At 37.8% G+C, this 25,121-nt stretch overlaps 1 protein-coding gene across 3 annotated transcripts in view; it reads right to left on the bottom strand.

Annotated features, from left to right (window-relative positions):
- The window catches only part of unc-13-4A (BAI1 associated protein 3), a 747,588-nt gene continuing 722,467 nt past the window's right edge, over positions 1 to 25,121 (bottom strand). For all 3 annotated transcript variants that reach the window (XM_083136749.1, XM_083136752.1, XM_083136751.1), the window contains 6 exons: positions 23,282 to 23,494; positions 18,435 to 18,650; positions 15,598 to 15,913; positions 11,065 to 11,188; positions 8,684 to 8,889; positions 1 to 1,160 (listed from right to left, as the gene is read on the bottom strand). In XM_083136749.1, the coding sequence (XP_082992875.1) occupies positions 1,069 to 1,160; positions 8,684 to 8,889; positions 11,065 to 11,188; positions 15,598 to 15,913; positions 18,435 to 18,650; positions 23,282 to 23,494 (1,167 nt within the window). In that variant the 3' untranslated portion in view covers positions 1 to 1,068. The remainder of the gene's footprint in view (positions 1,161 to 8,683; positions 8,890 to 11,064; positions 11,189 to 15,597; positions 15,914 to 18,434; positions 18,651 to 23,281; positions 23,495 to 25,121) is intronic.

The raw sequence follows: 25,121 nt of genomic DNA, 5'->3' as shown, positions 1-25,121 counted from the left end.
TCATGACACATTGTAAAACGAACCCAAGATAACGGTCACAACAGATTAAGTTGAATTCTGATATTTGAATTTTCAAAGTTAGTCTTGCAATTTTCCTGGCGATGAATGATGAAAAAATTCTCTTAGGCTATCAACCAGCTGAATTGTGGAAAGGATTCCAAGCTTTCGAGAGCGAACATCACTCCACAACTCGCCTGCTCAATAACCTGAGAGAATCATTTCATAATTAAATTTTCAAGTTTTTATACCTTTTAGCCAATTTTAAATCAATTTTAGTCCTGTTTTTACATTTTACCATGTCTTGTCAATAACCATCCTAGCTATGAGGAAGGATCGTGATTGATCCAAAAATTTGGACACCCAGAAGAAGGTACGTGTTGTGGCCAGTCTCTTGGTTCATTTTCGAAGGAGGCACATCTAACTGAATGGAAGAAGAAACCCTAAGAACATTATGATTAACCTCACCACTAAAGAGATAAAAATAAATAATTTGTGTATCTATGAGTAAACATGAAATTCATAATAATGGAATGTTTGATATGAAGTTGAAAAAATAAACTTACAGTTTTGCAGATATTTCAATTGATATCTTCGATGATACCTGACGTTATAGATAACGCAACAATTACTAAACATGACCCACAACAACCAATAATGAAAAGAAATAGATCTTTTTAATTGCATTATTTTGATTATCAATATTAAAAATATAACTTACATGTAGGTTTTTATAGATATATTACTGATATACATAGTATGTACATATCATGCCAAAATATCCATAAATATCTGTTGATATATATTTATATCAGATTAATTTTAACAGCTTAGGTCCCTGCCCATATTTTGATCCTATTTTACTAACATTACAACTATATACCACAAACAACACAACCAATAAAGTTATCCATTCATCTTTAAGTTGAGTCTTGAGAAATATATAGTAAGTAGAAATTGCTCCAAAATGTGATAGGAAAAAAAAAAAGAGTATGAAATGTAATAACACAGTTGTGGACTATGGCAGTAGCTTAAATAACCTTTGCAAAAAATATTATGAGCCTCTGTGAACTAAGATACTATTCTCTCCTTTTGCTTTTTGTAAAAGTCTTGAGCTAGCTTGTCTCCAGTTCTTGATTCAAGAATATGTAAAATAGGATGATCTGAAAAAAAAGATTTTTTATTAGATATTAGTATTGTGTGAAGAAGGGATGCCAATTTAAACTGATACCAATTCTGATACCCTTACCAATTCCAACTGATATCATTATCGATACTTGAAAATTGTAACAATATATTGTAAAAGTAGTTCAAAATATTCATAAATTTTAATACAGTATTTCTTCGAATCTAAGGTGCACTTTTTTTATTTCTTTTTTTTTTTTATTTCTTCTCGATGTTTTACCAGTATTGATAAAAATCACCGTTAACAAAATTTTCTTATCGTAGTGTTGTTAATGGTAAATGTAGCAATGTAATAACAATGTGAATTTAATACTACATAGTATTGTTCTAATAAAGTAGTGGTATTATTGGTATGTACATATGTGCACCTTAAATTGGAAGATGCAAAATACTATATAGTTATTTTAAGTGGTTTTTATTTTATTTTTCTTGAGACGTTTTGTCCTGATTTCCTAGAACTATTTTTCAATCCAAGATAACTACACACACAACACACAACTTTACATGACTAATCACTCTACACTTCTTGTGTGTGTGTTTATCTTGTCTTGAGAAAGTTCTTGGAAAACAGGACCAAACGTCGCAAGAAAAATAAAATAAAAACAACTTAAAGGTATATTATTTTTCATCTGTAAAAAGTGGTTATGGAAACCTTTAAGAACACCTTAAATTGGATTTTTTTTTTCTTCTCAAAATCTGAAGCAATATTTAAGGTGTGCCTTAAATTAGATGAAGTCTTGACCATTGAAACTCCACCATAGCAATCTACTGGTTTTGCTTTAGAAAAATGATAATTTCACATGAGATAATTACTTAAGAACATACACATTCCTCCTCACAATGCTGTTGCAATATTTTTTAAAAAAAATATGCATTTGCATAATTTCCAGCATGTTTAAACTCTGTGAGTGTGTCACATGGCATTTTGTGGACCCTGTGAGGGACTCTCACTCTGGAAAATTATCAGCCAGTATCTGTGATTAAATTCTTGTTGATACTTTCTGATATTGATATCACTGGTATTGGCCTGTTTTGGTATTGGCTCAGCCCTAGAAGGTAGGTATAGATGTTTATTGTTAAATACAGATTTTATCCATGTCTCTTTCATTACAGGCCCTTATTTCATTCTGGTAGGTAATATTTATCCCTCCATCTATCCCCTACTGAAAATTCTGTCTACTGTTTTCAGTAGATCTATAAGGGTTTTCAGTTGATGAACTATACTGCTACTGTCTTCTACTGTTTTTAGTAGCCCAACTGGGTCTACTGTTTTCAGTAGCTGAACTGTACTGCTAATGTTTTCTACTGTTTTTAGTAGCCCAACTGTGTCTACTGTTTTCAGTAGCTGAACTGTACTGCTAATGTTTTCTACTGTTTTTAGTAGCCCAACTGTGTCTACTGTTTTCAGTAGCTGAACTGTACTGCTAATGTTTTCTACTGTTTTTAGTAGCCCAACTGTGTCTACTGTTTTTAGTAGCCCAACTGTGTCTACTGTTTTCAGTAGCTGAACTGTACTGCTAATGTTTTCAGTAGCTGAACTGTACTGCTAATGTTTTCTACTGTTTTTAGTAGCCCAACTGTGTCTACTGTTTTCAGTAGCTGAACTGTACTGCTAATGTTTCCAGTAACACAAATGTACAACAAACATTTTTTATTGTGTTCAGTAGCTTGCTATGTGAAAACAGTACTTTATCAGTAATGAAAAATTAATTATCTATACAACTGAAAATGCACTGGAAAAATCATATAAAACAACTAAAATAAATATATGGTAATGCCAATGGAAATTGCAACTTAGAAATACTTTCACACCTGTACAAAATTGAAAAACATACTTTTTTTTTCTTCATAAATTGACATGTTGATCTTCCTATATTCACACGAAAACAGCAAAAAAATATTTTAAACAAAGACCTGACCCTCAATGCTTGAAAAGCCAAAACACACAAACACTGTTGACTTGAACAAAAGATTGCTCCTTTCTGCAATGTTGCAATTGCAGATATAATAATAACCATGGAAATTCCATGCTCGAAAAAGAACAAAAAAACCAAAGGAACTGATGTGATCATGTATTCAAACTACTAGCTGCTTTAAGGTTGAGTTATTTCTTAAGAGAGTTGTAACATTTTCTTCGAAAGCCACACACACTCACCATCAATGTATTCACAAACACGAAAACATTACATAAATACAATTTGTCACCATTAAATAAAATTACTTTATTTTATCTTCATGTTCACTGCCAGGTTTCGTGAAAAACTGAGTCCGTTTTGTAGATGAAGCTTCACCTCTGACAGCTCTTTTGTGCTTTTCGCACTCCACGTGTGTTTGCAAGTCTAGCCCTCCTTTGTTTGCCACAGACACATATGATGTACCGGGTTTACAAACCACACACTCGCCTTCAAAATCGTCTCTACCACGTCTAAAACATGAATACTTTTCTTGTAACTCAGTAGTAAACTTGAACTTTCATTTAGGCATATTAGTAGCTTACACCGTGTTCGCAAACTCTTCCACGAACAAACGAATGACGCGGAAGTCACATAGACTGGAACTTGAAACTGTAACAACAAACGACTAATGCTTAGCGCATCGTCCAGTACTGTCAACATCAGACGTTTAATGATTCGAAAAGTTGTAACTTTGTGATCTCTGACCAAGGATGATTGGATAAAAGTAAAAACCCGAACATTTTAACAGAAAGTAAAAACCCGCCCGGACGCAAATTTCAGGGTCCGAAAAGAGGACATGTCCGGGAAAACCAGGACATATGGTAGCCCTAGATATATCTGACTTCAGTAGTATTCATTAGAAAAACATTTTATATCCTACTGTTTTTCCAATGCACTTGAAAATCACTGAAAATATGGTATCAAAAATTAAACTATCTATTCTTGGAGTCAATAAATGATTTTATAATATATTGTAGCAAGTGTTCACATTGTTTTTTCAGTACAGTAGCCCTACTGTACATAGCTGTACAGTAGACCTACAATTGAGTTTCAGTGCATTTCATGGTACACATTAGAAGGCATTTGGAAAAAGTAGAATTTGTCTACTGTAAACAGTAGTCCAGCAGGGTATCTACAGAATGTACCAGTCTTGTTCTTACAGGCAGTATATATTGCTTGAAACTCGTCTACACATGTGCAGTTTATGAAATACTAGCTGATTGTCTGGCGTTACCCAGGTATTTATTTATCTCAATCTTCTATTAGATAGGAAAATAATAAATTCTAACTATAGTGTAAAATTAACTTGGAGTTTAACGGCATTGGGAGTGTCACTATTCATCTTAGCGACCCCAAAAACTATAGATTCCACACTAATATCTGTTGTCTTCGATTATATTTACTTGTCACTCCTTTCCGACTCCCCCCCCCCCCTAGGGGTGCCAGAGGTGTCTTTGAGTTGAACAGCATTGGGAATATCACTCTTCATCTTAGCGACCCCGAAAAATATGGATTCCACACTAATATATCGGTCGTTTTCGATATATGTCACCCCTTCCCACCCCCACTCCTAGGGGTGCCAGATGTGTCTTGGAGTTGAACGGCATTGGGAGTGCCACTGTTCATCTTAGCGACCCCGAAAATATGGATTCCACAGTAATATTGGTCATTTTAGATTATTTTTACATGTCACCCCTTCCCACCCCACCCCTAGGGGTGCCAGATGTGTCTTGGAGTTGAACGGCATTGGGAGTGCCACTGTTCATCTTAGCGACCCCGAAAATATGGATTCCACAGTAATATTGGTCATTTTAGATTATTTTTACATGTCACCCCTTCCCACCCCACCCCTAGGGGTGCCAGATGTGTCTTGGAGTTGAACGGCATTGGGAGTGCCACTGTTCATCTTAGCGACCCCGAAAATATGGATTCCACAGTAATATTGGTCATTTTAGATTATTTTTACATGTCACCCCTTCCCACCCCACCCCTAGGGGTGCCAGATGTGTCTTGGAGTTGAACGGCATTGGGAGTGCCACTGTTCATCTTAGCGACCCCGAAAATATGGATTCCACAGTAATATTGGTCATTTTAGATTATTTTTACATGTCACCCCTTCCCACCCCACCCCTAGGGGTGCCAGATGTGTCTTGGAGTTGAACGGCATTGGGAGTGCCACTGTTCATCTTAGCGACCCCGAAAATATGGATTCCACAGTAATATTGGTCATTTTAGATTATTTTTACATGTCACCCCTTCCCACCCCACCCCTAGGGGTGCCAGATGTGTCTTGGAGTTGAACGGCATTGGGAGTGCCACTGTTCATCTTAGCGACCCCGAAAATATGGATTCCACAGTAATATTGGTCATTTTAGATTATTTTTACATGTCACCCCTTCCCACCCCACCCCTAGGGGTGCCAGATGTGTCTTGGAGTTGAACGGCATTGGGAGTGCCACTGTTCATCTTAGCGACCCCGAAAATATGGATTCCACAGTAATATTGGTCATTTTAGATTATTTTTACATGTCACCCCTTCCCACCCCACCCCTAGGGGTGCCAGATGTGTCTTGGAGTTGAACGGCATTGGGAGTGCCACTGTTCATCTTAGCGACCCCGAAAATATGGATTCCACAGTAATATTGGTCATTTTAGATTATTTTTACATGTCACCCCTTCCCACCCCACCCCTAGGGGTGCCAGATGTGTCTTGGAGTTGAACGGCATTGGGAGTGCCACTGTTCATCTTAGCGACCCCGAAAATATGGATTCCACAGTAATATTGGTCATTTTAGATTATTTTTACATGTCACCCCTTCCCACCCCAACCTGTAGGGGTGCCAGGGATGTCGTACCCCAACAGTATTGTGTACCAAGTTTGGTTGAAATCGCTCCAGGTGTTCGAAAGTTATGCTGAAACAAACGAACACACACACATACATCCATTTTTATATATACCTAGGTATAGAAGATGGATAGATAGATAACACAAATTGTGCAGTAGGCATGGGGAACCTCTCAAAAGCCATTTTTTACAGCAAAATTAACAGGATAACTAGTGTACTGTGTGGAGCACATGCAAATCTTTTGAGGTCACCATATTTATGTATTTTTCCTGTTTGTACAATGAGTTATGCAGTATCCACTCATGCATCACACATGCTCTTTTTTGTCAGAGGTCTCAGTGTTTCCTGAGCCAGTGGCAGTGTGCATTCTGAGTCTAGTTTGTCTATGTGGATAGGCTGAGCGAGGAATGAAAAGTGGTGCAGTCTTAATATTAAGTTGTGATAGTGTACCTAGACTTTAAATTTCAGAAGAGTATTGTTTTTCTTTTTTTGGGGTGGGGGAGGGAGGTTATTTGTGAACAAAATTCATTCGCTTGTGTTCAGTACAAGTATCAAAATTTAAATATGAACATTCAAGCAAAGTGTGAAATTTGAAGAAAAGGTTGATTAAATGTGAACAGTATTTTATTTGTTGGGAGGATAAGTCCAACCAGTTTTAGTAAAACAGAACACAACGCAAATAAACATGCCAAAAATCTGTCCTAGTTTTTAACTTCATCTTAGAGTCATTTTTAGGGCTGGTTAATATATATATATATATATATATATGAAGCAACTCCAATGTCACTATTTACTGCTTGTTCTCTCTTTCCGTCTCTTGATGGAGTTGAAAGCTAGGACAGATTTTTAATGTGTTTCTTATTGTTCTGTTTATTTGCTTTATATCGTGATTTACTAAAATGTTGCTGGCATATGACATGGTAAGATATTACTGTCATAGAAAATAAGCATTTAGAATTTGCATTTCCTAGTGAAAATGCCATACACAGGTAACTATAGGCTCCTGGTAATTTAACTATCTATGGCACACTGTATAGATAGCAGTAATGTATTCTGAAAATTTGAGCTGGTTTACCACAACATTTCTTATTTATTGTATATACAAGGGTTGATCAAATGAAAAGGTACGAAACGTCGTAACAACAGAATCGTTTATATAATACCGATGCCGCGATGGGAGAACGTAGCGTGATATGTAGGGGTGCGATTGGAGTCGCCATGCGGCATCAGAGAATGCAGGGGAACGCGCATGCGCAGGAGAGAGCAGAGGCTCCGATACAGAGCGCCGTCCAAGTGACGTGGCAGTGCGTGTTCGGACAGGATGGCGTTAACATTGGCAAATTCGACTGTTGAGGAGCAGCGAAGCGTTATCCGTTTTCTAACAGCGGAAGGTGTTAAACCGGCCGATATTCATCGCCGGATGGTGAACGTTTACGGGGAAGACGAATGACTGGGGCTGCTCACGGAGGGTGTGGTTCTGCTCCATGATAACGCACGTCCACACGTCTCCAGGGTCACACATGCGGAACTGGCCAGGTTCAAGTGGGAGCAGCTGGACCATCCGCTCTACAGTCCAGACTTATCCCCCTGTGACTTCCATGTGTTTGGTTCCCTGAAAAAGCATCTCAAAGGAAAGCGCTTCACCTCGGATGATGAACTCAAGGACGCTGCGAAGGACTGGGTCGCAACACGGACAAAGGAATTCTGGGAGAAAGGAATCATTCGGCTCGTTCATCAATGGGATCAATGTGCTCAGGCCTATGGAGGATACTTTGAATAAAGTATTAATTTACACCGACAGTGTCATTTTGTACCTTTTCATTTGATCAACCCTTGTATTATTACATATTAATTAGATATAATAGAAATAAAACATTAATGCAAGCATGCAAATAAAACAAAAAAACAGAAGTCCAACAACTTCAAATTTTGCTGTAATTTATATTTATATATTATATATGAAAAAGTTGGTTTACCAGTGGTAAACCAGATAACATGGGAGAATACGTCACTGATAGGTATGGATGGATATCATGGAAAAATACCACAGAAGATGCCATATGTAAATAGAATGAACAGTGTCCAAAGACTAATAAAACCAAAATACAGTAGACTTGCGATTATCCGAGCTAATTGGGACCGAGATTACCTTGGATATGGAAAAACTCGGATAATACGGAAATAATGTGTTAATACGTCGTAAATGACGAAACAACACTTAAAACTGTATAGCAATTATTTTTACTAGTACAACATAAATCAGAAGATTACTTTTTCTGCTTAGAATAGGCCTACACAGACTTAAACACCACCGTAACAATCGGATACACCGACAATGTAACGAACACGTGCAGCACGGACGGTGACTTGACTCCATAAACAAACAGGGTGGTGCGTTATGAAGTGCGATGTTTTCCAACCACTTCCTTGGTTAACCCGGAGCCTCGGTTAATCGGGACTCGGTTAATCGCGAGTCTACTGTATACCTGTTTGGATCAAATGCTGTCCACAGAGGCATACAGAGCGTACATAATGTGTGGAAAGGATAAAAGCAAATGATGACAACAACGTGGGCAATGAAATTCATGTCATAAAATAAAGAGGTGGTTCAGCTAAGAGATGTATATTTTAAACAGCATGCAATGTAGAATGCCCTAATGAAAAAGAAATAGTATTAATGAACTTGGCACATGTACTCACTTTTGGTCTTTTGATGCATGAGAATTAAGTCTACATGCTTGAGGCCATGAAAATTGTCAATGCTGATGTTACCATCAACACCAGGTATGCTGCTAAGGGACAGGAAAGCTTCTCCAGCAAAGTCATTGAACGTAAGCACATCATGATCCATAACAGTGAAAAGAACCATTGCTCCTTCCGAACGACACTGCTCCAGTGTTACTGAGCTGAAATAATGATTGAAATGTCAAAATATATACCATAATATTCATCACAGTTGACTTTGAATCTATCTTTTTATTAATTCTGAAGGGATTGTTCATTTAAATTCATATTATTTCTAAAAATAAGAGGTGAGCTCCATGCTATGATGCCAGGGGGTCTCGAGCTTGAATCCCAGCATAGACATGGGTGTTCTTTGTAAGTGCCCCTCCATCAGTTTCATCATATCATCGCTCACCCTCATTATCCAAAAGTGACAGAAAAGCAATGCTAAATAACAAGAATCATATATAAAATCAAAATACATTAATTGGTTGACAACAAATCAAAACGTAATTTGAAATTCATTTTAGGTAACTGTTAGCAATTACCAACTACCTTTCCAGGCAGGCAGGGCACATTTTTTTTTTGGTTGGGGAGGGGGAAGGCAGTTAACCTCTATATTCATCTTTACACGTACAGTAACTATAAACTCTTTCACTTGCAAAAAAACTAATTATTTCATAAGCGATCAATACGCACACAGATGGAACACAACACAAACTCACACACTAACTCAAATCCAAATCTGTATACAATGGACAGGAAGGAGGATCTTTTTGAAAACACCGAGGGACTAGTTTGTGTAATAAAAAGTGTTGTCAACTTTTCAGGTCGCCGGAACAAGCACGAAAAAAATCATTTGAGGGATTTTTTCTAGCTGAAAGAACGAATTAAGTGCCTGCCAAGCGTTGGAAACACTGAACGGTGAAGGAGGCAAACATGAATGGGCAGGGCACCTCGTCCACTGCCCAAAGACGGCTACGAATTTTGCACTTTTCCATTGAGGGGATCCGTCCCTTGCCTATGCTGTAAATCTTAGTATCAGTCAGTGATGTCACATCTCAGGGCAGAGCTGAGATTTGACTCTCTCCAACAGGGTGCAGAAATACTAGCCTCGCCCAGGGTGCACACCCTGTAAGTCTGGTTGCAGCAACGTAGGAGTTGAGGGGAAAAAACAAAAAATTTAGTTATATACCGATCGTCTCTTCGGATGAACATTTTATGTTACAATTGTTGTGGGACAGTGCCCTAGTTGCCCTTTATCTAGCATCGCCCCTGGCAATTACAGAAGGCACATTCAGTACTCTTAAAAATAAGCTACCTACAGAAAAATACGTATGTATGTATATATATATATATATATATATATATATATATATATATATATATATATATATATATATATATATTTAACAGTACCAAAAGTTCTATCTAGGTTCTTCATATTCTGGCCTAGGCATTGTGTTTGTTCTATTTCATCAACTCATCATTCATCCTCATCATTATGATTAACCTTTAGAGGTAGAAAAGGAAAAAAAAACAACAAATAAAATGAAATAAATGTAATTATACGAGGGTTAAGTCATAAGTCATGGCAACTATTTTTCTCTCTCTAAAACAGGGGACAACACGAAAAATCTAAGATATACATTTGAAAGTGTATGGAATGTACTTTCGATAGAAGCCACCAAATTGTGTATGTAAACAAAGGTGGGGTAGTAAACACACACCCAAGTTCAGTCGGTGAGTGACAGCGTTCAAAAATGGAGGTCATGAAGCAGGAGCAACATTTGTATGTTAAAATAGCAGTTCTCCATTACAAAAAAATGCACAGGAATGCCATACAGAGCTACGGGAAACACTGGGTGTGCATGTCATGACCTATCAAACAGTGGCGAGGTGGGCGGAGTTCTTCATACAGGGAAGTGTGTCAACTGCCAAAATAAAACACTGTTGTCCAATGTCATATGTTCTGCCTCTTCCCTACGAGAGTCTCCTGCATCCAGACTTCATCTGGTGGCTTCTCTCAAAAGTACATTTCATACACTTTCAAACGAATATCTTAGATTTTTCGTGTTGTCCCCTGTTCACGAGAAAAAAAATAGTTGCCATGGCTTATGACTGGCATTCCATACCATTGCTCTACAAACTTTTCTACAGAGACAGCTACGTTCTGCCTGATTTTTTCACATCTGCTGTTTTATGTGTGTGGAAAAAATGTTTATCACAATCCAATGCATGAAATTTCAGATTCTCATTTCAAACATCTCTCTTACAAATAGCTAAGAAAAGTAAAATAACAGAGTATTATTTCTCCCTCTCTCCATTTTTGTTTCAAGAAAATATACAATGCTTACAATTCAAAGCATTCATCAAACATGGGGTTGAGTGTTTTCTTCTGGACGTTTGTATGTTGCTCTGCACAATGAGAAAACACACGACGAGGAAGCAGTTCAATGATGACAAATGGGTCACTGAAACCTGGAAGAGAAGTAAATGTTCAGTGCACCTGTGAAACAAGAACCAATTATTACACATAGTATGAGCAAGAAAAATTGTCAATATTCTGCACACACGTACACACATCCTTAAACAATGTATTCAGCACTGACAAGTTTTGTCATAGTTACAGAGACCAGATTTTAAGGGGAAGTCTTTATTTTATTTTTCAACACGGATCATGGAATAAATAACAACAGTCTTAATAATTATCTTCCACCAACAAGATTACTTGGTTTTGATTTCCCTTTTTTCAGTCCACATTCCCTTTTTTAAAAATTTTCCTTTCTAGTCCCTTTATTGACTAGTTTTTCAGCCTACATTCCCTTTTTAAGAAATATCTTCCTTGATCCCTTTATTGACAAGATATCAAATATTTTGTACCACTGCATTTTCCCTAAACAAAACATTCAACGATTGTCTATTTGGTGCATCTTAGAAGAAATAAAGAACAAGCACCTTCTAACTTCCCTTCCCTCCATGAGTGCTGGGACTACGTTGCAGCGATTGTTGAAAAATGCAATCTGGGTTTATGCAGCAACAAACACATTGTAAGCGGCATGCCTGTTGGGTTGAAAGTGTACTTATCTGCTAGATTTAGACTTTTATTGTGAAGTTTCTTAGAATAGTTTTGACTTAACTGTGTGACAGTGACGACAGTATTGAGTGCCAGTGAAATGGCGGAGCTAGATACAAGTGGCAGCAAGCTATGGACAGTGACGTGCACTGAGGAGTAGCTAGTCTACCAGAGATAGATCAATCAATCTCACATCTCGAATTACATTCAAATCACAATATTAATTGTCTTGTTAAAGCCACCACAGCTCATATGCAACACCTTTTTTTCCACGCTCTTCTCGTCCATCGGTGTTCTCCGCGGGCAAAGCTGGCTGGATACCCTAGCTCGCTCTTCTTCAGCCTGACCAGTTTTCAGGTAGAAACGGCCGGCCGAAAAAAAAGGAAGATTTCTACCTCTACCTCCCTTGCCCCCACGCCCCCCGCTGCAATGGTTAGGTCCCCCAGTCTATCTCCTATAGGACAGATAGGGGATTGGTTTCTCATAGTTTTATTTGTAAATCCTCTAAAGAACTCAGGGTAAAATTTTCTGCAGTTCTCTGTATTTACACAACCTTTTACACGTTGTACAATATGTATGTATCATATGGGATGTAGTTTTATTATTTATGAAATGGGAACGTGTTATGTGCAGACTATAAGGTTATGCTTTCTTTCTTTTCTTTCAAGTATGGAATATATAATGATAAAATTACAAATATGTGCTCGGGCTCTTTCTCACGCTCGTTTTAGTAGTGTTTTATTTAAATATACTACTCTTGGCCTCTAAAAGTCATAAATACGGATGTATTTATTTGGGCAAGAGAACGGGCGTTCATATTGTTGTTGGATTTTTTTTTATTTTACTTCGCTTTTCTGCCACATTTGGTTATCGCGAAAATGAGAATGAGTGATGATATGATGAAATTGATGAAGGGACCTCATGTGAACAATCCAGGCCAGGATTCGAACCCGTGATGAGTGCGCATTCTTGTCCTATGTGTTTGTACTCTGCAGTGAATAATGAAATAATTTGTAATGAAAAATATATCTCAGAACTGAAAAAGCCAAATGAATATTATTGAAGAAACTACAAAAAAGTGTGTTTTGTTTCCTGTTTTGTTTCTGTGCATAAAGTGGACTTAAAACACCAAATCAACCAACCGTGCGGGAGTGGTTATCACAGCGCGCTATGACGCCAGGAGTTCCGGGTTCGAAACCCGTCCTGAGCATGGGTGTTCTTTGTGTTTGTACCTTCATTAATTTTATCGCATCATCTTCGCAATTAACCAAATATGACAAAAAGCGACGCGAAGTAACAAAAATGAAATCAAATCATTGATTGATTGCTCGATTTGGTTTATTTTACTTCGTTTTTCCGCCGCTTTTGGCTAATCGCGAAAACGATACGATAAAATTGATGAAGGGACACACAAGTAATTCCCATGGCCAAGCTGAGATTCTAACCCAGGATCTCTGGCTTAGTAGTAAAATCAAATCGTTTTTTATTTTCGAATGTGGGTGGGGGTTACGTGTACTTTTTTTTTAGTACTCATTCATCATTTTGTAATCTTTTCCTGTTATTGACATTCTTTTTTTTAGGAATACTGGGCCCTAAAGGGGGGAGGGGTGTGACCCACACCAACCCCAACCCCTCCCTTGAGCAACGCCACTGACTGCTACCCCAAGTGTCGACGTCACCGCACGTCACTGGCTATGGAATGTGGAAAGCTGATATGATTATTCGCTGTAGCTGTACTATACCTTCAAAAAAAGGAAATTAAAAAGGACTATAGTTTATTTTTACACTTCACTAAAAATATTATTTTAAATGAAAGCACAATATATACCATTCATACACGAAAAGGGATACATTAATACAAAATTAAATGTATCCCTTTTTTATATATGAATGGTATATATATTGCATTTTCATTTAAAATAGTATTTTTAGTGGAGTGCAAGAAAACTTTAGTCAATTTCCCCCGCCCCCTTTTTTTGGCAATAATTTTCCCTTTTTTTTGTCCTCCTTAGAGGATTTTTTCCTTTTTTCCAGGGGTATCGGTAAGTATCGGTTTAATTTTTTTTGCCAATATCGTCCGATATCAGGGGTATCGGTAAGTATTGGTTTAATTTTTTTCGCTGATATCATCCGATACCAAAGGTTGATTTGCTTTATTTTACTTCGCTTTTTGTGCCACTTTTGGCTAATTTGCGAAGATGGGAATGAGTGATGATGTGATGAAACTGATGAACGTACACTCACAATTATCCATGCCCAGGCCAGGATTCAAACCCGGGACCCCTGGCATTGTAGCACGATGTACAAACCACTCCACCACGGGGACCTGCGATGATACCAAAGATTTTGAGTGGCTAGAGCGGCCAAGAGAAACAACTCGTTTCTCAAGATTTGTCCTTTTCAAAAGTTCGTTCACCCTTTCTTGTGACAGATTGGGATCCTGCACAAGAATTCCATGTATATTTCCGAAAATGATGCAACCTTCTGGGAAGCAGATGACAAGATCAAAGGCAGGGCTAAAGTGAAAATGCTGTGCCCAAATGTGACATTGGGGGCATGTAACTGACTGGTGGTCAATGGTATGTGGAAATAAAAGAAACCTTTCATTGCCAATTCTGGCTCGTAAACTCGGTTAAGAATGTGACATTTTCAAAACCAGCATTATTATGATGCTAGGCTCATTCCGGAGTTCCTGGGAAAGGGATGAATATCGCTGTGGGAGGGAGGGTTGTAGATTTTTCTTCTTGTGCTCTACCCTTCTGTGTGACTGCTGCCCGATACCCACACTGCAGTGATTTATTTTTATTGCAAAAGACAGAGAATAATGGACAGCAGGGCATATACAGAGCTGCCAAATGAGCATTAAATACATGTACATATTTTTACGTCGTTTTCCTCCCTCCCCAGGTTAATCCAAACTATAAGAATGTTGTTTACATTTGTATTTATTTTGCATTCCTTGTGCAAGCTGTGTGCAATACACACTACATACATTTTATTTTACACACTATAACATTCTCTGGCAGGGACACTTGTAATAATACACCGATTTTTTTCGGTATATCTGCAATACTTAACAATGCTTGCAATATTTTAAAAACTTCTTTTTTTGCATCCTCTGGGGGGGTAGAAAGAAGTTCACAGGACATTTTAAGTGATATAATGTCATATGAGAATAATTTGGAGTATTTGGTATCATTTATACTAATGTGATGTGGTGAGTTTTGTGACTCAGTAACTAGCCTTTGTTATTTTACTGGAATTATACAAGTATCGGTATCGGCATCGGTATCGGTTGGAATCGGTTAAGTTATCAGAATCGGTATCAGTATTGGCAAATGGTGGTATCGGCTCAGCCCTAGTTCCACCAATGTAATGTTATTGACAAAAATCATTGCATAACCTTTTTTGGTTAAATTTATCACACTGTTATAACTAACATTAATCACACTGAAAATAAATGTTGGATGAAGGGAGCGTGTGTTCTGCTGAAACGTTACAACAAAAACTTTGCTTAAATGCTTGTAACAACCGTAAACTACAAAAAGAAATGATTAGGCTACATGAAAGCTCAAATAGAACAATCAACCATTCCAATTTTGTGTAGAGATCAGAAAAAAAATACACTTTGAAAGCAATATTACATTTATCAGGCTTAAATTACTTTCACCCTATCCAAAATAAATTCTATGATGAAGCATGTATCATGATACCCCCTACCCGTTTCTGGCACCCCTGATCCTCATTGTCTCAGTTACTAAAAATTCAAAATTAAAAAAAAAAAAAATATGTCTCAAATCATTGAGGTACTTACCATTGGGGTCCAGAGGAATAACATCCCTTGCGTTAAGAACCTCCACACACAATGAGTCATGATTGAAATATGCTCTAACAGACAGGACACCATACTCAGTGCTTTCCACACGAAGCTGATCTTCTAACCTCTCTATGTAGTAAAGATCAACCAATCTCTCTGTCTCGGTCTTGTGATACTGAAGGAGCTGTTCTACTTTGATGTACAAAGGTGTTTGCAATGCTGCAATGGATAAGCCTTTTTCCTCTGCGTGGAAGAAGTCGAAAAGAATTTCCAGAGCTTCATACAGTCGCTCATAGAAAACAGCAACTTTATCCTAAAAGGAATAAGTAATGAAGATTAATTATATAATACACTAAAAGTTCTTCTGGAGTTAGATCCAGGATTCTCTACCTTATGCCTTGAATCCAGGATTCTCTACCCTCAGCCTTCAATCTAGGATTCTTTACCCCATGTCTTAAATCCAGAATTCTACATACTGAGTCTCAAATCCGACTTTCTCAATCTTGAGTTTCGAATCCAGGATGCTCTCTGTTGAGTCTTGAATCCTGGATTCTGGATTCTCTATATTGAGTCTTGAATCCAGGATTCTCTACCCTGAGACTTGAATCTAGGATTCTCTACCCTGAGTATTGAATCTGGTATTCTCTACTTCATGTCTTGAATCTAGGATACTCTACCCCATGTCTTAAATCCAGGATTATCTATACTGAGTCTCAAATCCAAGATTCTCTTCCTTGAGTCTCAAATCTAGGATTCTCTATCTTGAGTCTTGAATCCAGAATTCTCTACCTCGAGTTTTGAATCCAAGATTCTGTACTCTGAGTCTCGAATCCAAAATTATAAACCTGATTAGCCAATCCACAATTATCTACTTGATTCCTGAGTCAAGGATTCTCTTCATGATTCTTAAATCCAGGATTTGTTATGAGATTCCCCAAAGCAGAAGTCATTACTTGATTTCTGAATTCAGGATTCATTAGCTGAATCTTCATTACCCAAATCTATTAAGTTCCTCCATGTGTAGTTTAAACATTTACAGTATAAAATATGCTCACAATGCCACATAGTGTTACAAATATCTAAGCAGCAAATGCAATCAAAACAAACATTATCCTGACAAACAAATCCATTTTTCAGATTTGAAATATCATCATACGTAGATCTTCACAGTCCGAGATTTTTGTGAAAAATGCATTGCAGAGACAAGCCAAGATTCAATATACATTTTAATTCCTTACTGACAAATAGTAAGAGAATAATATTCCACTCAGTTTGCATCATCAGACTAAGTCTACAATGATGAGGGAAGGAACACATATGCATTTTGGGTTAGAAAAGAAAATATGAAACCTATCTGTTTATAACCCAGGATTGCTCTACATCTGTTGTTGTTAGATGATAACTTCTTCCTTTGATTTTTCCTAACAAATTACATTTTTGCATTTATTAGTTTCTATTTGCATAAACAGATTTCTTAAAAATAAACTTGGATTCATTTACTTAATGACATTCTCTTAACCATAATTATTATACTACTAATCATCCTTTGATCAATTATGAAAACTCTACAGCAGCAAGTCCAGCAGGATGTGTATAGAAAACATCTAATTGGGAATACAACATTTAATAGAAACAGGCTTGTTTAAACTTGTAACACTTGTTTCAATTACAGATGACAAGTAGACACATGGCTGAAGACACTTCTAGTACAACTTCATATCCTTAACAATAATCAAGATATAAAAGAATTCAGGATTAAAAAAGGTTTGAACTTCATATCACATGTTGTCAGCAACGTATAATTTTGTATAAGGGTTGCCCAAATGATAGTGAGACTCTTGGATTTTTCTGTAATGATTTATTGGTTTGAATATATGAACATACAGGAAGTAAAAGTGATCCATGGGTGACATATCCTCTATAGAGCGACCACAAGGAAAAAGACCTTGGACAAAAAGTCCCTGCACAGTTTTCCCCTCATCCGTTCAGCTCGGGCCATAAGAAAGCATGGTCAACTCCTCCCCTCCACGTGGGAGTATGGTGCACAGGAGTCACTGGTCTGCACAGGCTTCTTTGCTTGTGGTTCCACTATACATATAGTCACCTTGTCTGTTCAAGCAAGTGTCCCAGTGCATCACAAGGTTATGGATACCCTGAGCAAAGAACGTCTGTGGTTGACTGCGGAACCAATCTTCAATGGTATCACGGACCTCAGCCTCATTGGCAAACTGGTGGCCCTTCAGATGTTCTTTTTTAGTGGCCCGAAGATGTGATACTTGCAGGGCGAGAGATCGGGACTGTAGGATGGTCGAGGACTTCACAGTGGAAACACCGCAGCAGATCACAGCACACCTTCTGCCTTCAAAAATTGAATAACTGCTTGCTGGGCTCGTTTGGATGAATCTATGTTGTGAATGTGCTTCTGCACATGTAAACAGCACACTGTGCCATCATACCATCCCAGGTATTCATACAATGCATGCTTTCTTACATACAATGCCACCTACCAGAGCAAACACAAAGCTCTGTGTAGTTAAGCTACGATGCTACGACAAAATACTTAGTTTTTAGTTTCATTTGGGCTACCCTTATATATTAGAGTAAAGCCCAGACATATATGTTAAACAACGAGACAACCCAGAGAGGTTTGAAATTTTGGATCCTTGTTTAAGACATACATCTAGACATTAGTCTATTTAGTATTTAATTTTCAGTGTTGTTACGTTTTATCTAACAGCATGGGCAATCATGAGTTACTATAAATGTGTCAGATAATACAAAAATCATAAAGTACAATTACTATAAACAATGACATTGATTGTTTTTTATCTTACTCCTGCACCGGCTTCAGTTTGTTCCCTCAGTTCTGTCAGCACAACTTCCCAAATGTTGGAGAGAACTCTCTCAAAGTTACGGTTCAATAAGGCTGCATTCAGCTCCACCAGGTGCACGTCCAGGTACTCCATGAGGGGAGTGATGGCTTCAGATGTTGGCAAGGAGTCCGGAGACCATGCTAGGTGAAACATGTCCTTCTTCAGAGCGGGTTTCATCTGAAATAAGATTTGTTAATGTATTTATTTATTGTCCTTTGCATTTCTATTTATAACTCAAATTACAGAAGGCGTAGGCAATGTTTTGTTGATACAATTCAACTTAAATGTGAATAGACATACATATACATATGCATACAACATCACATATAACACATGGAAACATATAACTATAATTAAGTTACTCACGTTTTCCGCAAAGCTGTTTTACATTATTTTCTATTAATTTCGGTAGCCACTGCCACCATCCTCATTGGAATTCATTGTGTTGTTGCTTGGCGCATTTCTGTTGCTTTTTTCCTAAAATGCCGCTAGGTGTGCTGCTGTCGCCTGTATGTCTGCGTCTATGTCATCTGCTGTTCACCGGTGTTAATTGCTGCAGTAACGGAAGCCAGGCGTGGTATGCCTGACCACTATTTATGTTCAGTTCATGGTTGTAGTGCATGATGGCGTGTGTTTCTTTAATTTTTGTGTCTATGAGAGTGTGTGCTTTGTATTTGACATGTACTTTCTCAATTTTATGGTTGTGGAATTTGATATGCTTGGCAAGTCTGGTGGTGGGTTGGGCAGTTTTTGCATTTGATAGGTGCTGCTGAATTCTCTCACTGATGGGCCTGATGGATCTGCCGATGTAATGAGCCTTGCACTCGCATTCAGCATCATAGATGCCTGGATTGTTGAGGGGGGAGAGGAAGTACCGTTTATGTTTGTTTAGTTGGTCAGCTATTTTGAGGTTGGTTAGTGTGCTATTTGGATGTTGTAGGGGCAGAGGGCTTTGGTAAGGCGGTTGGATGTGGTAGGATGATAGGGAAAGGCAAACCACTTGGTTTTGTTACTGGGATCTGGTTGCAATGCTGGAGCAGGTTGTGTTGATGGTGCAGGTTGTCTGACTTGGATTTCAGCTCTGCTGCACCATGTGGAGAGTTGACATTCAGTATATCCATGTTTTAGTGTTGTTGGATAGTGCGTGGATATATTGGTTGCCTGCATCTGGTTTCTGAAAACTGTGGTTGTGAATTTGTTTCCCCCACGTACATGTCAAATACAAAGCACACACACTCTCATAGACACAAAAATTAAAGAAACACATGCCATCACACACTACAACCATGAACTGAACATAGACAGTGGTCAAGCACACCACGCCTGGCTTCCGTTACTGCAGCAATTAACACCGGTGAACAGCAGACGACATATACGCAGACATGCAGGCGACAGCAGCACACCTAGCGGCTATTTAGGAAAAAACAACAGAAACGTGCCAAGCAACAACACAACAAATTCCAACGAGGATGGTGGCAGTGGCTACCGAAATTAATAGAAAATAATGTAAAACAGCTTTGTGGAAAACGTGAGTACCTTAATTATCTATTACCGCGTCTCTCATTCCCATAGTATGAATATAACTATAGTTACATATACATTATTGGTGGAAGTTTGTAAATAATTTACATCTATTTCACACTTCAAATATCACATAAGGAATATACAACCTTCGTCAGAAAAGTTTCAGTCTCATAAAAAAATAATTTATTCAACTTATCAACTATTGGTTTTAGGTTTTGTCAAAATAGTCCCCTCAGCTATCTATGCACAGCTGCCACCATTTCTGGAGGTCATGAAAGTAAGCAGGGAAAGCTTCATCTGGGATGCTTCTCAGCACATCTGTCACAGCCATTTGGATTGCTGTAATATCTTCTTGACACTTTCCTTTCAGCAGTGTTTTCACATGGGGAAACAAAAAAAAAAAAAAAATCACATGGCGAGAAGTTGGGTGAATATAGGGGATGTGGTAGAGTAGCGATACGATGCTTGGCAGATATTCCTGGACAATAAAGCAGTATGGGACCTTGCACTATCGTGCAATAAGAACCACTGCCCAGATGCCCACAAATCAGATGGCACCTGATTACGTGTAGTCAGCACAACGAACCCTCAGTTGTTGTAGGTTTCCATGATTTGCTCACAATGGTGGGTGGCTACCAGTCCTATACACAAGCTGAAATTTCAGGAGAAAGGTTGTTATGTTTCCCCCAGGAGACTCGAACCTGCACACGGCCCATAGCCGGAGCCCAAAGCACGATGCCTTAGATCACATGGCCACGGTACGGGACCTTACACCCCTCCTAAAATTCATTTTACTCAAAGATGGTAAAAGTTCTGAACAAATCTTCAATTTAAGTTTCTCCCCCCTCCCACTTATTTGGCAGAGAAGGACTATTTGCACAAACTGAGCATGCACAATGTGACTATGGTGAATTCGAATGAAAACAATTATGACCTGTGCCTAATTTTAGACCTTTTTCCACATTTCATTACATTTTTTTTTCATTTTGTAGAACTTTTCAAAACAATTGGTCTCTCAGTGCAAGCCCTTTGCAGTTTGAAACCCAAGTCTAGAGCCCTCTAAGGACCCCCCCCCCTCCCTTTGAATGCGAATCTAGTGGGCATCCATATTGCTTGGATATTCATATGATGAAGAACAAATATGAAATATCTGAATTTATGAAACCAAATAAAAAGTTTTCATATATATATGTGGATCCTAGAGTGCTGCAGGACGAGCATTTCACTTGAACGCCAAATAGTTTGCATGAACAATGCTAGATAGTGTATGGAATTGAAAGCTTCTTCATTCGAGCAAGTAACGCTCGAACAGGCAAAATGAGTGGTATACGTTCAAAGCTTAGTAGTGCATATATAACCGTAAAATTGTCTGTGGTGGTGGACCCTCAAATATTGACCGTGAGGTGAAAGATGCAGTGAAGTTAAAACTTATGTGAAAATACGTCACCATATCCATGTTAAACTGTAGTTTAGTCTATCTTACAAATACACTACAGTCCCGTTTAACCGAATCCCGATTAACCGAATTTCCAGGTGAACCGAATCGCTAAAAAAGAGCCGTTATTTGTACGCTACCGTGTTTTATGTGGGAGCACCGATGAAGCACTTTTGTCTTTGTTTTGGTCTAACAGTTAGTTATCAAAGTGTAAGTTCATTGTTACAATGCGTTGGCTGTACTCACCCACTGCCCCATCCATTTTTAGCATGCGTACTGTGCTGTATGCTCAAGGACGAGAGATACCTGCCAGTTAAGATTTGTAATACAGTTCAGTGCACCTGAAATCTTACTGTTAGTGAGCGTTATACTGTACATAGTTTTGTGGCGTGGCGTTGTGTTCAGTGAGTGAATCTTTTTTGGTGATCGGTGATTTTTTGGTGATTGGCGCAAAAGAGAAAGCGAGTTGTTGTGACAATGTACACACACACACACACACACACACACACACACACACACACACAAAAAAAAAAACTAGAGGCAATTTATTGTATGGACAAGGGTGAGTCAGTGAAAAACATTTCTATTGAATACGGAGTAGGGGCTGCAGCAGTTTGTGACTGGATAAAAAATAGGAGTCATTTTTTTTTTGTTTATTCCTACACGCTGAAATACATACGAGGAGGTACCCAAAAAAAACGGAATCAAAATGTTGCGCGGATTACCAATGTAGTTACGGCTTGTGCCGCTAGGTGTCATTAGTATGGGGTATCTTGCATCAATCTGCAAGTTGGCATTATTCTGTGCTGAGTGGTTCGTTCGTAGTGTTGCATTGTTTGTGGTGTTGCAGCAAGAGTCTGGCGATTTTTGAGTGATTGTTGAGATGGCGGACCACAAGGAGCAAAGGACCTGTGTTAAATTTTGTTTCTTGTTGGGAAAAACGGCTGCTGAGACCGTTGTTATGCTTCACCAAGCTTTTAATGAAGCTGCTTTGGGAAAGACACAAGTCTACGAGTGGTTTTCCCGGTTCAAAGATGGCTACATGTCAACTGAAGACTTGCCAAGGCCTGGCCATACTTCGACAGGCAGAAATGAAGAAAACATTGGAAAAGTTCGAGATGCCATTAATGAAGATTGTCGAAAGACCATCGAGCAAATTTCTGAAGAAGTGGAGTTGTCCTGGAGTACCTGCCAGTGTATTTTAACTGACGATTTGAAGAGAAGTGGAATGTGGTTACTGCACCATGACAATGCTCCAGCCCACACGGCCATGTCAGTGCAACAGTTCTTAGCAAAGAACAACATGGTGCTTGTGTCCCATCCCCTGTACTCACCCGATTTAGCACCCTGTGACTTTTTTTTGTTCCCGCGGATGAAGAGGAATCTGAAAGGGAAGCGATTCCATGACGTCAATGAGGTCAAAGATATTACGGACAAAACCTTGAAGAGTATTGCACCAGAGGAGTTTCAAAACTGTATTTAACAGTGGGAAAAACGTTGGGACAATTGCATTAAAGCACATGGGCAATACTTTGAAGGTGACTAGAGTAGACATGCTTACCTGAATTTACCTACAACATGTACATGTACAGTTAAAATAAAACAAGGTGACAAAATTCCTATATGGAAATAAAATAGAAGATTGTGGGCTGAAACAGCCAGGATAGAAATTTTACATGTACATGTGTCCATGATTATTCTCACATTAAAGTGACATTGCATTGTATATGCTTAAGTATAGCACACTCGAGTGTGGGTGACTCAAACGAGTATGAGCAAGTGAAAGTGGTTCCATGCAGTACTCTAATGGGTTCCATTTTATCCAGACTTGACCATTCCTATTTCTTACCTTCTGTCCTACTCTAGCAATAACTAGAAGTATTCTGTTCTCTAGTTCATTGGTGGTTGAATCTAGGGCTCCATAGAGTGATGCCCGACAGTGTTTGGCACCATTTTCTCCAGTTTGTTCTATAGACTCGAGAACAGCTTCAAACTGAAGTTCATCTGACAGCAACACGAGAGATCTCCTTACATATTCCAGATCATTCACTGTTACACACATCTGCATTTGAAAGATGTTAACAAGATAATTAAAAATGAAAAAAAATATATGTGAGCATTAAAGAGCAACAATTTTATGTGCATTATTTATTCATTGCATGCAAATATATCCATTGATCGGTGGCAACTTCTGGTTTAGAATGTTCGTGGCTGAAATAAAAATTAAAATTGGTACACATCAATGTTTGGAAAGTTACTTTTTTAAAAAAGTAACTAGTTACAGTTAATTGCTTCAAAAAGTAACAGAGTTATAGTTACAGTTACTCATTTTGAAAAGTAACTCAGTTACAGTTACTAATTTTGAAAAGTAAATAAGTTACAGTTACTCATTTTGAAAAGTAAGCAAGTTACAGTTACTCATTTTGAAAAGTAAGTAAGTTACAGTTACTCATTTTGAAAAGTAAGTAAGTTACAGTTACTCATTTTGAAAAGTAAGTAAGTTACAGTTACTCATTTTGAAAAGTTACTTAGTTTCAGTTACTTTTACAGTTACTTTCTATCACCAAACACAGCTTCCAACTGTCTAACAGGAAAGTATGGTAACGCAAATGAATGGTGAAGAGGAAAAAGTAGCCAAATTGTCAGTAATTTACATCACAATAACAAATTTAGTGTTGTAAAGTAACTGTAAAAGTAACTATTGAAATGTTACTTCTCACAGTTACTTGATTCTAATAGTAAATAGTTACAGTTATTTCTTCAAAAAAGTAACTGTTACTTGTAACTAGTTACTTCCAAACACTAGTACACAAATTCATATATACATATGTGTGCATTTGTTACAAACAGATCTATAATACAATGCTCACAATGGAAATTGTTAGCAGGGGGATGTTTGCTAGACCCTTGCATCCAGCTGTGGGGAGGGGGTACAGCGCCAACCGCCAGAAACATGTATAAAAGGATACCCAGCTGGAATTTTCTATTGGTTCCAATTGAAATTTCAATTGGATTGAATTGGTTTCAATTGGAATGAATCGGATTCTATCGGATGCCTAATACAGCTATTGGAATGTATTGGTTTCAACCGGAATCCAATTGTCAGTTTGTATATATTGTAGAATCAATATGTTATAAATTCATTTATTGACTCAAAGCATAGGTAGTTTAATTCTTGACACCACATTTCCTGTAATTTAGAAGTTCTTTGGAAAAACAACACACTTGATATGAATTTCTTCTGAATTGTAATGCATACTACTTAAGTCAGATTTATCTTAATAAATAGCTAACAAGACTTCTTAAGAACCAATTCAACTTTAAAGCAGCTAGTAGTTGGAATAAATGTTCACATTAATTCTTGTTATTTTCAATATGGAATTTCCATGGTTAATCTTATGTTAATGCAATTGGAAAAATGAGCAATTTTTGATCAACTAAGTCGATCTTGGCAGTGTTTTGTTTTTCATCACATTTTCAAGTGCTGTGGGTCAGATTCTTTGTTTAACCTAATTTTTTGCTCTTTTTTGCATGTATAAAGGAAGAACAACATGTCAATTTATGACTGAAGCAGCATGTTTTTGATTTTCTATAAGTGTGTTAAACTCAATGAAGCTACAGAGTTAAAAACATGTTCATGTATTTGAAAAAAAAAAGTATGTGAAAATTTTTCTAAGTTACAAATTCCA

This window comes from Lepisma saccharinum, chromosome 15, assembly GCF_977018435.1.
Source record: "Lepisma saccharinum chromosome 15, izLepSacc3.1, whole genome shotgun sequence".
NCBI classification, from domain to species: Eukaryota; Metazoa; Arthropoda; class Insecta; order Zygentoma; family Lepismatidae; genus Lepisma; species Lepisma saccharinum.
Note: the sequence above shows the minus strand (reverse complement) of the source record. Positions and strands in the feature narration are given on the sequence as shown.